General features: G+C 38.9%; 1 protein-coding gene across 1 annotated transcript; it reads right to left on the minus strand.

Moving 5' to 3' along the window:
• Window positions 1–1,939: 1,939 nt before the first annotated feature.
• On the minus strand, window positions 1,940–8,146 carry LOC144664980 (tetratricopeptide repeat protein 4-like). The gene is made up of 6 exons (XM_078526172.1): window positions 8,083–8,146; window positions 7,484–7,645; window positions 7,174–7,251; window positions 5,817–5,884; window positions 2,755–2,862; window positions 1,940–2,020 (listed from the first exon to the last, which is right to left on the minus strand). Exons 1-6 carry the CDS (start codon window positions 8,108–8,110, stop codon window positions 1,940–1,942), a joined length of 525 nt encoding a protein of 174 aa, XP_078382298.1. The 5' UTR covers window positions 8,111–8,146.
• Window positions 8,147–12,550: the final 4,404 nt, after the last annotated feature.

Genomic DNA, 12,550 nt, shown 5'->3' on the forward strand with positions numbered 1-12,550 from the left:
ATTTAATAGAACTCTCCACAAGCCAGTGTAAGCTTCGCGAAACTCATTGCGGAAATTTATTTTCCACTCATCTTTAAATTCAAGGAGGCTTCTCAAATCATTGAACAATCTCACGCTCATTTCGTAAGATTCTAAAGCTTCTGGTAAGCGGTTCAGTGATTCAAAGACGTGACCAAGTCCTTGATAGCCTTGAGCTTCGCCAAACCTGTCCTTCACTTCTTTGGCATTTTTAAGATCGAGGTTGAAGTAGTGTATGGCTTTATCAAATTTACCAAGACCGAAAAAAACTTGGCCAAGATTGGAATAAGCTCTGCCTTCCCCAGTCCTGTCTCCCACCTCTTTGGAAATTTTAAGATGTTGCTCGTAGTAGTCTTGAGCTTTTTCGAAGTCACCAAGAATATATAAGGCACTGCCAAGCTGGCTATAAGCATTTCCTTCCCCATGCTTGTCTCCCAGCTCGATAGCAATTTCACGACTTAGCTCATAGTTCTTGATGGCATTTTGGAAATCTTTTACTTTACAAAGAGTATTACCCAGATTTCCATAAGCCATTCCTTCAAGAGACTTGTCTCCCACTTCTTTGACAATTTCAAGATGTCGTTGATGGTACTCTAGGGCTTTTTGAAAATCTCCGAGACATTGAAACATAGTGCCGAGATTGCCATTCGCATTTCCTTCACCAGTCCTGTCTCCTACCTCTTTGGCAGTAGTAAGATGTAGGTTGTGGTAGTCTATGGCTTTCTTAAAATCACCGAGACTTCCGAAAACAATACCAAGACCGCCATAAGCAACGCTTTCCATGTACTAGTCTGACACCGTTTGGGCAATTTGTAGACCCAGGCTGTAGTTTTTCCTGGCGTTTTCGAAATCACTAAGCCCATAGTAAGCATTTCCAAGATTGTTATAAGCAGATCCTTCCATAGATTTATCTCCTTCCTTTATGGCAATTTTAAGACATTGGCCGTGGTTGTCTAGGGCGCTTTTTGAATCACCGAGATGGATAAAGGCATTGCCAAGTTTTCTATAAGCCCTTCGCTCCCCAGACTTGTCTCCCACCTCTTTGGCAATTTCAAGATATAGTGTATGGTTGTCTATGGCTTTTTGAAACTCACACATGCTGTAAAAAGCATTGCCAAGATTGTTGTAAGCAGTTCCTTCCCTAGATTTGTCTCCAACTTCTCTGGCAATTTTAAGTGATAGGTTGAAGTTGTCTACAGCTTTACTCAAATCACCAAGGCCCCAAAAAGCTTTGCCAAGACAGTTATAGGCATTTACTTCCTTGCCAGAGCTTTCTTTTGCATTACTTGCAAATTTGAGATATAGGTTGTAGTAGTGTATAGCTTTCTTAAAATCATCGAGACAGTGAAAAGAAGCACCAAGTAAACCATAGGCATTTCTTTCCCCAGACGTATCACCCACCTCTTGAGCAAGGGTAAGACATCGTTCTTCGCAGTCTATAGCTCTCTTAAAATCACCGAGCTGGAAATAAGCCATTCCAAGTCTGTTGTAAGCAGATACTTCCATAGATTTGTCTCCTTCCTTTTCGGCGATTTTAAGAGACTGGTCGTAATTGTCCATGGCTTTTTTGAAATCACCAAGACGGACAAAGGAATCGCCAAGATTGCTATAAACACGTCCTTCCATAGACCTGTCTCCCACCTCTTTGGCAATTTTAAGATATGATGAAAAGTTTTCAACTGCTTTTGGGAAATCACCTTTACTTTGAAAAACGAGACCAAGATTGTTGTAACTAGCTCCTTCGACAGGCTTGTCTCCTACTTCTCTGGCAATTTCAAGAGACACGTTGTAGAAGTCTATGGCTTTTTCGAAATTACCTTTACCGAAAAAAACACTGCCAAGAATGTTGTAAGCAGCTCCTTCCCTCTTGTTTACCATTTGTTTGACAATTTCAAGATGTAGGTCTATGGCTTTCTTGAAATCAAAAACGTAAACGTAAACAAGAATGGCCAAGATTGCGATGCATCAATTCTTCTTCTGCGGCCTGGCTAAATGTGGATACCTGTTTGACAAAGAAAAGATAAATTTGTTTTGCGATGTAAAAATATTTTTTCGTTTCGACTTATATTAGCTCTAATACTACCTCGAGCTTAAGTCGGCAGTCAATTATAAGCACGTTTTTGTCTCTTGACGCTATTGGAAAATGCGCGCCAAATTCGAGTGACATGCAGCCTTTGCATAAAATAAGTATTTATCATAGACCGAGCGCGAGGTCCGTACTGGGAGAATATCGGGCCGAGGTCTTGACGGTATGGACCAAGCACCGAGGGCCAATATTCTGAAAATGATTTTTCTAGCTATATAAGCGAAAAAGTTGAAAGGATAAAAAGGACAGGATTCTGAACACGGACCCACCGGGCGCTTCGTTCGGAAAAGAATTCCCTAAGATTGTTTTTTTTTTTTAAAAAAAAAAAAGCTAATAAAAGTATGAAATGGTTTTTCATGACACTTAAGTTTATTTTCTTACTTTTGTAAGCCATACGAACATTGTGCAGGATCATTCTGAACAATACCTAGTCTAATAGTTAGAAAATATCGGATCGGCTATGGAACAGTCTGATATGTTGATTTTAGGTATTTGTCCCCTGAATACCTTAGTTGTGTAATAATGTAATGTTAAATAACGGAAGTAGCATTTCATTACTGACATTAATATTCCCAAACACTAAACGTGGTATCCCTAGTGATGTACCAGTCAGTCGGTTTTCTTTCTTGTTTATTGTTTATTAGTCTTACCGTGCGTTTTATAGTTTCAGTTTGTGACTTCTCCGTCGCTCGCTGCTTATTTTGTTCTTCCAGACACTGCAGTTTTAATTCTAACAACTTCTTGTTATTGTTGTCAATCTTTTAGTACAAATAAAGGAAGAAATCCAGAGAAGTATAACAGGATAACTCAAGGTAAGAATAAGTGCCACTTTTCCCGAAGAGGAAAAAGTTGGTTATTTTAGGCTAGTGGTTATGAAGAGGCGGTTTTCGTCTACAATTAACTCTACGACGAGTTAACGCACGCAGAAACAATCATGCAACATTTTTGGATGTTGCATGATGTTGTACTCGTTTCGCCACGTTCGCGCAACATTTTTGCGCCAGAGCATGCGCACTAGTTCAGTTTTCGCCATCCAACATGCAGCAACATATCGCAATAGGGTGGCCAAACGCGTGCAACATGTTGTGCAAACAGACCCTGTCCGTGCAAAAGTATTCAGCTAGGAATTTTTGCTTTATGCAAATTCAGAAACTCTTCAACGACATCGTATATTTAATTTTATTTCAGTCTTGAAAAAGGCGTCAAGATGATGCCGAAACGTCATTTGATTACGATTATTTTCGCATATACGTGTATATGCTTTTCAAAATCTCTTATTGTTTTATCAATCTTATATTACATATTCATGTAAGCTTTGTTCTACTAGTGAAAATTAGCATAATATGCTAATCCTAAAATTGCTCTCAACTATCAAAGCGAAGCGAAAGGTCGCACACTCGATCCGTCAGAATGCCGACCATGTTCATGAAATGAGCTGTGATTCTCAATTTTTTTTTAACCCAAAACGGCTCAAACTCAAAGGCTTCGATAGTCACTCTATAAATACATACCGAAAAAGTACCCAATGCTACATCTTTTCCCTGTAAAACGACAATATCCCGGTGGTAAAACCTCTACGAATCATCCTTGGCCCGAGCTCCTCTGTATTTAATCATATTCAATTTGAAGCCAGGGGAGGTGTATGGAATGTCACATGTGACACATATTCATGAGCTCAGGAATGAGGTGTAAACAAACAAAATTCAACATCTCCCCTAGAGAGTGGCGTTTTGGTGAGAAAGTAATATATTCTCACCAGGTCCACCCACACACAAAGCCAAATGGACCCAGATGCACTAAGATATGGGAGAATCGGCCCGAGGCTTTGCGAGTCGGCAGACTATGAGAGAATATGTTCCATCGCTGCGGGGAGGAGGGTGGGACGAACTCTCCTAGCAAGGGTACCGAGACCTAAACTTTACTGGAACTGGCTGAATTATCTAGCAGGCTGCACTTAAATAGAAGGGTGAGGTCTGTGGGAATGCCGTGTACTCCCCTGGGTAACGCTGGGAATTTTAGGTGGCGCATGGTGGTAAATTTTGGCTTTTGTGCGTGTTTTTCCTAGTGAGACACATGATAGGTAAACTTTGAGAATTACAGCTCATTTCACGAACACGATTCGGCATTCTGACGGATCCAGTGTGCGACCTTTCGTTTCAGTTTGAAAGTTGAGAGCAATTTAAGAATTAGCATATTATGCTAACTTTCACTCGTAGAACAAAGCTTACTGTATTTACTCGAATAAGCGCCGCGGCGCTTATTAATTTTTTTGCGCCTCAGTTGCGGCGCTTATTCGAGGGCGGCGCTTATTTAAAATGTGGACGCAACCAAGAATCTTATCTTCTACAGTAATTGAAAATAGCGTCTTTTAATTGTCAGTATTCGTCTCTTGCTAAAGAAAGAAGTGGAGCTAGCTATCCTGGCAAAGTTAGAGGAATTCACAACATTTAGAGAACTACGTGTTGTAAGAATGTTGGATAGAAAACTAATGGGCAAGCAGTTAAACAATCACTTAGAACTGCAAAACATCGCTTTTGTTGTTTTAGAGTTGTTTTGTAGTGCTGTTTTAAGTAAAACGGAATTCCTCGAACGAGCGCCGCATCAGTACTGCGGCGCTTATTCGGGGGCGGCCCTTATTAACTTTTTTGTCCCAAATGCGGCGCTTATTCGAGGGCGGCGCTTATTCGGGGGCGGCGCTTATTCGAGTAAATACGGTACATGAAGATGTAATCTTAGATTGAAAAAACAATAAACAGTTGATAATTTTAGATCATTTTACCCATTTTTAGTCGTATCTTAAGCTTTGGCTACCTGTGCAACAACATGGGGCCAATGGGAGAGTTCAATTATTTTTTTATAGTAGTAAAAGAAGTTCTCTAATTTGTGTCTTTAAAGCAGCGAAAATGTCCCGGATAGGTTGACAACATGTGGTGTTTGTTATGAAATAAAACCATCACGGAAATGGTAATGAAAACGTGGCGATCGAATTTTCCCGTGCCGGTCGGAGCTATTGTTCTTGCTCTATTGTTTCGAGGCAGTTTGTTGACTTGGTCGTTCTTTGTTTTACCTTGAAAATCGTGGCACAATCATTTGCATTTCAGCCCTAAAAAGTAGTGCTCACGACTTCAAAAAATTCTGCGTCTTTATAACTACACGACGATGACGAAATTTTGGGATAAAAACAGTTTATTTAGATGTTTAGTAAAGATAGTTGTCGCCGCTTTACAATCAATGAAACCACAGCAACGTACTTGTGATTGTCATAGCTTCCATCAGGGGCACCCATCGAGAATATAGTTCAAAACCACTTAAAGATAGCACCGTTAAACATATTTTAGTATTTAAACGGTAGATATAGGCATATGTTTATCCCCTAAATCTTTTTTATCTGTTCGGATTTCCTAGCTGAAAGTCTAGTGATCCGAAAGTTATAGGGATCAAAACTTACCTTTTCGAAAATTCCAGCCAGAGAAGGGCTCCCTTTTCGCAGGACTGAAGGGCCTGCTGCATCATCGTCCAGTATTTGTGGTCATTTGTATATGAGCTCATATACCATTGGCTATCAACCCATCAAAATGCAGGAATTGCAATATATCATTGCTAGTTTTTAATAAGAATGGTTATCTCCAAGCGAAACGATAACTAAAGGTACAAACAAAGGGTAATTTATGGTATACGATACATCTAGTAACAGTTTGTGTATAAAGGATACTGCTAGCCCCTTATCGCACCATGTAATTGCTTCTTCCACGCGGTCCATCTTCATACAGGCATTTGCTCCTAGGATAAAATATAAATCTAATGGTCATGATTCGCTAGCTAACTTCCGTTTTAAGCAGTTTCAAGCAGCCAACACTTCCGATAGGATCATACTTCATGGGACTAACACAGACTCCTTTGCTAATGATTTTTGTACTTATTTGTCATTTCCAACCTTAACCCAGGGCTCTAATACCTTTAAATACCAGGTTGTGTCATTGTCACCACAGATTATATTACCTGAATATTGCTAAATTAAAAACTTAAAAAGTATAGATTTGATGACAACTGACACTCAGTTCTAACGATCCCAATGTTGAGTTAATGTCTACAGAAAACTCTTCCGGCAAGTTTTATTTCACTTTTTTCACCTTCAACATTAGAGGCTGAAATCACGGTTTCGAAATAATTAAGACTCATGTTTATTGACATTAAAAATGTCTGCAGCCGGATAGCTGAGAAATCGCCAAAGCTAGTGCAGGGCCGTAACCAGACCTCTGACATAGATGGAGCAAAACCGAGCGCCGAAGGCTCTCGCCGCAAGCGGACTTTGGAGCATGCCCCCCGAAAAATTTTGAAATATAGAAGCTCTGAAACGCTATTTTGAGCATTTTTCATGAAGTAATTCGTAAAAAAAATCAATCTTGTTCAAGTGTAAAATGGCACTTCTCATTTCTTTTTACATACTTTGGCAAATGATTTCCTGTGCATATGCCTATACCCTTTCTTTCTTGTTTTTCGTCTTTGCTATATACGCCAAACCTCCCCCTTCCCATTACTCTTCCTGCACAGAAGTGTGCGGGACGACTGGTTTTCCTTTTATCAATTTAAAGCTGTCAAATTTTGTATTTACTAGTAAAAGCGTAAATAACGAAACCACAAGAGCAGGCGAAATTCATCGAGTTTATATAGAGGTCTTAGCTAACACTACCTTTTTGACGCTAATATAAGCAAATCAGCTACGCACCACCCGGCACTTAAAAATGTAAAACAGATACTGATGGAACACTGGAGCCTTATACAAAATCAGCCTTTGCTGAAAACAATTTTTAAAAACCCTCCGATCATCTCATTCAAAAAGGGTAAATCCCTTACGACATGCTAATGCGAAGCGACAACGAAACACACATGTGGAGTTCGTGTCGGCATGTCTTTAATTTGATTTCAAGCACCCGGCCTTTCTGAGGATTTCTTTTCTAACCAATGTTTTTTTTTTAATTTTTGGTTAAAATCAAGACGAGACAAGTGCCTCGTCTTGCCTCGTGCTAGTTACGGCCCTGTAGTGTAACTTCTGCAGTTTAAGGTCTTACCTCTCTCAATTGCCTTGAGAAAAGTTGGTTGTAAATCAGTGGCAGCCGTTGCATCACTCAGTGATTGCTCATAATTCCCTGGCAAATATATTTACAGGAAGCTAGTATATGGAATGGCAGAGCTCTAAGTATTCCATCTATTCTGAAGCAATGCTGATTGAAATGAATTACCTCCAAAATTTCTTTCTTTTCTTATACCTTTCAGTTGAAAATTTTAAAAGGTTAAGTTGTGTTTAAATTTGGAAGGAAAAAATTAGGTGTTGACCATTCTTTTAATACCATATAATAATAAAAATAAAAACAATCTTACCCAAGTGCAAATGTGCTTTTGCCCTGTTACTGTACAGTTTGGACTGCAGTTCTTTATCACTGCACTTCACTATAATTCCTTCCGTGTAGAAGTGAATGGCGTCGCTAAAATTCTTTTTATTGTACTCCTCATTTCCCTTCTTCTTGTAAAACTCTTTTTTTTCTAAATGAAAAATGAAAATGTCAAATAATTTCTGAAACATTATCCAGTGATTTTCTTTGCTTTCATCCTTCAAGACGCTCAATTTAAACGGGCCTGGCCTTTCCCACTTGAACCTAACTAATTTTCATTTACGTTTTTATACAATTACTGCTTTCCTCCAGTTTTACTCTTCTTATTTTCGTCAATCGTCCAAAGTAAGAAGCACGGGTAAATTTCACTTTCCCGTAAACTTTTGGTAAAATTGCTAAATATAGGCTGGTAATGATAACACTGTTAAAAGTATCTAAATTTGATTTTATTTTGCTGGTGAAATATGTGTTCATTTCTTCCAAACCTAAATTGTTCAGTCATTATACTATTAAAAATAACACCATTATTCTGTTGGTTCAACATATAATGATAAGCTACTTATCTTGCCGTTAAGCTCTTTTTCTAACCTCTTAAGCTGTTGTCATTGTCTCCCATTTCTTTATCAGCATAACCCGTATTCTCGCTTTTAAACACAACAATGTTCGGTGATTTCCATTCTATTGATTAGAAAAAAAGATCTATTGAACCATTATTATATATAATAGTGGCTATTCGTTAGGCACCCGTACGCGGACTTCAGTTTGCTAATTGTACGGGAGTCTACAATTTTTGTAGAATTTCTATGTAATAACTTTTTTGCTGATCCAAAATACTATATGTAGATTGAGATGCAGTAAGCGATTCTATTGAGCGCGGTTGAGTTGATTCAAAATAATTCATCTGACCTCTGCATACTACGCGAACAGCTAATTCGCGACTCTTAAAATTTACAAAGTTACATGAACTTACGGAAATGTCACACAACCTCTCGTTTAAAGAAGCACTTTTACAAGACTAAAATGAGATGGAACGGCAAGATTTCCGCACAGCCACATACATTTATTATGCATGCAGACCGTCTTTCTTGGGAACGAGATTCCAAATTTGATCGACGCTAGCCGGTTAGCTGGAATTAACCGGGGATTGAAAGCCAATCAGAAACGGAGAAATATTTTGAATGAATAATAATGGCCGATATCCAGTTGCTGGAACCGATACAGCAGGATTGCAACCGCGGACAGCTGTTTCGTTCTTATTGGAACTCATCAGCGCGGTGTAGCGAATCTAAATGACGCCAGCCCAAAGGCCAACGCAAATAAATTGCCCAATAACCCGTACACTTTTGTCCATGCGCTTAAATGTTCGGAATGGCTGTGCCTACCACATTTAAGTTATTTTGCTTTGCGAGACTCCATCGTGACACTTTGAATTTCTTGTCCCCCGAAACACGTGATGTGGCAGCGCGTGATTTGGGGGACAAGTAAGTTCAAAGTACGGAACTTGATACAGTGTACGGGTTATTGGGCAATTTATTTGCGTTGGCCTTTGGGCTGGCGTCATTTAGATTCGCTACACCGCGCTGATGAGTTCCAATAAGAACGAAACAGCTGTCCGCGGTTGCAATCCTGCTGTATCGGTTCCAGTCGTGGTGTTGTCTCGCAAAGCCTATTTTTCACGTAGTATGATCAGCCTTGCTTGCAGTTGAATGTAACAGGGCCCGCGCAGCAAGTTTTCGAGTGGGGGGGCTAAAGACGGACGCGTGAGCGAAATTAGCGGTGGTGGGGGGGAGGGGGGGTATATGCTTGAAAATTTTGATGTTAATTCCTCTAAAATGAAGAAAAATACATTTATAAATAGCAAACTAAATTTCATCTCCATAAAGAAACGTTGCTCACCAATCCGTGAAGCTTCTCGCTGATTAAGATAAAACTGCCCGACACCTACATCAACGCATTAGTGAGCACCGTTATTCTGCGATCGGTAAACACCTTGAGGCACAACATGGCAGCAAAGAAGCAAAGATTAATCACCTTTTCAAAGTGTTAAAGAAATGCAGAAGCAAGTTTGACTGCCTCGTATATGAAATGCTGTTCATCAGGGACATTAATCCTTCCCTGAACACCCAGAGTGACTCTATCCGCGCCAAATTATTTACTTGACACTTCCCTATTTTTAATTAGAACTTTTAGTTTTTCCATTGTTTTACTTTACGTATTATGCCCATAGGACACACAACTATTTTTATTGTTTCACGTTACTGTATATATATTCTTATTTTAACTATCACTTCTTTAGAGCAGCGCCGAAACGTCGTCTACTTTTTTAAAGTTTTTAAAGTTTAAAAATGAATTTTAACAATATTTTAGCGTTTAATTTCATTATAAAAACATAAAAAGAGGAGCACTAATTTTATGCTCATTGTTAAAAGATCAAGGTCGGGATTGTTGTTATCGTACCTCTGTCAACTGGACTCGGCAATCAACTGAACAATTTGTTTGGGAGCCTTATAAACTTAACCCAGTCATGAATTCGGATTGAAATTAACCGATTCCGTTTTCCTGAGAGGTCCGCCTGCAAAAAGAAGCCATTTAAAAGACATAAACCTGTACTAGCACAAGGCTACAACTGAAAATTTTTTCGATAATTATAGCGACTTATAACTAATTTATGACAATGTTTGTTGTTAACCTATCTGCGCGTCTACTTTGCCAGTAACTTTTGTCCCTTATTACTTAACTAACAAATTTTTTGCTTCGTTAATTTTTTTATTTTATTTATTTTTGCACAAAAGTGGGGGGCTAAAGCCCCCCTAGCCCCTCCCTCTGCACGGTCCCTGTGTAAAACATTCAGATGTAGAAGCACTTCTAATAGATGAAGTTCGAAAATGTCCAGAAATACGAGACCCAAATTACAAGAACGCAGTAGCGAAAGAAAACGCCTGGCGTCAGGTCACGGGGGTTGTGAATCGGGAAGCCGGGAAGGCCTACTCAAATCTTTTTGGTGTCTATCGGAAGTATTTATAAGATGACTTGTGGTCATATTTACGCATTTCTTTTACTAGGATGTGGTATATATTTGCCCACTTGATAACGCTTTAACGGTCTTACTTAATATTTCATGCGATATTTTCATCTTCTCTTACGTCTTTGCCGAAGGTTAAAAAAAACAGAAGGAAGCCCTTGTCTACAGCGGGTGCCATTACTTTGGCAGCAGGCAAAACAAATAACCCGCGATATCCTTGATTTTTGAATTGGCTCCAAAATTAAGGATGGCGGGCATTTACGTAGGTTCAACGCACGTAAAAAAGAAACGCTCTTTATAACTTTTTACGCGACAGTGGGAATTTCCCACGTACGTTTTGAAAGTACATTTATATTTTCGCGACAGTGGAAATCCATCTTTACGTAAGCCAATCAAAACTCTGAAGAAAAACTTTATCTAATACTTAAGTTTTAAACAATGTTATATATTATGTTTCTTTGTTCAGGTTTGTTTTGTAATCTACGCAGCCATTCCTTTTTGTCTTTACTCAAGCTTGCCCCTACGACAATTTTTGAGCACTTCTTGCACTTGCAAAGGCGTGCTGGGCATGTTTTCTTTGGGTGAAAACCTCCAAGACACTTACGGCACCTTTTATGTGGATGAATTTTGAAATTTGTGTTTGGGCTCCTGTCAGCTGTCCTGTTCCGAATGTTTTACGATTCTCAATCGACAATCGCTTTTTTGTCATCGTACTGTATGTAATTAGTGTAGACATGACCTCGAGTAGAATCCATGTTTTGAAAAACTTACGTCGCGCTACAAAAAAATATTTAAAACGTGGTTTGCCTATGCTTGCATCTGGTACAATTCTCCACAGAATTTTAAAATATGAAACTGTTATTGTTCCGCCTGACTTCAGATTAATAGGTACTAGCGATTGTTTTGAAAGTTCTCAAAATTGCATAAGCCTTTAGGCAAGTACTTTCAAAGCGTCAGTCGTTAAATAACCTATTAATCACGAATTGTACCCAAGGTCGTGCGATTTTTCACTGTTCTAATACATGTACGGTATTTAACAAAATTACAAGAAGCGTATTTCTATACTTCAAACCATGATTATTTGGAACGGTCTGCTCTATTATTCCTTGGTCGATCTTTGGACTTCTTTAATTAATTGGCTTCGAGATAAGTATAATCGACGAAAATTTATAAATCACAATCGGCTTTTCATCGACTATCAATAACAGTTGGGATTTATTTTCATCGTTTGATCGATAGATTTTCCGATCATCGATTTCATCATGTAAAAAGTTATGCCAATGCTAGACATGTTACATGTATTAATAATTCAAAGCAAAAATCATTCCCAGAAATACCGCACAACAAAGATACCAAACTTGGTGAAACAACGTTTTGTGCAGTAAGATGCGCTCGATACAAAGGTTTCCGGAAAGTTTCTCGTATAGTCCCATATACTTAATGATATAAATAATCCTTCACACTCGAACGGTAGTCATTACTTGAAAAATTGTATGCATAATTAAGTAAGTTATACAGAAATCTTACAATAGCCGGCTTTACAAGTTAATTTACCGAGAGAAAACCAATTGTTCTGTATCTCGCGAAATGAATTTCCTTTTCCTTTAATATGATTTTTATATATTTAAGTCTAGCTAAAAAAAAGAAATTGTTTGTCTACTCTTGGACAGAATCGTTGTGTTCGCATCGCAGCTGTTTCATCGAAATTGTTTACATCTGACATTGGTTTCCACGAAATACTTTTAACCAGTAATATGCACCTTCTTCGCTGACCGATAACGCTTTCGTTATCGGCCGTCCCAAGTCTGGCTACAGCGTCAAACTATCGCATTAGGTCCGGCACATGAGTGGAGCGATGTTTGGACTGGGCCTTAATTATACCCTACCGTCTATTTTCTTTGCTGTCGGCTCCGTTAGTAGGTTGATTGAAGAATGTATTCGGAAGACCCCTTCTTTATTCGACGATAACTCACCAAGTGCAAGATACCCTGCGACTGCGAGACAGAGACTCCCTTCTTTTTCTGTCTCTCAGGG

This window comes from Oculina patagonica, chromosome 9, assembly GCF_052425735.1.
Source record: "Oculina patagonica isolate OP01 chromosome 9, crgOcupat, whole genome shotgun sequence".
Taxonomy (NCBI): Eukaryota; Metazoa; Cnidaria; class Anthozoa; order Scleractinia; family Oculinidae; genus Oculina; species Oculina patagonica.

Excerpts from the sequence above, each read along its gene's own strand:
- LOC144664980 (XM_078526172.1), bottom strand. The coding sequence starts at position 8,110 with ATGGGAGACAATGACAACAGCTTAAGAG. Across the intron at positions 2,863-5,816 it reads GGTGCGATAAGGGGCTAGCA|ATTGACAACAATAACAAGAA; the intron begins GTATCCTTTATA and ends TTGTACTAAAAG. Across the intron at positions 2,021-2,754 it reads CTGAAACTATAAAACGCACG|GTATCCACATTTAGCCAGGC; the intron begins GTAAGACTAATA and ends TTTGTCAAACAG.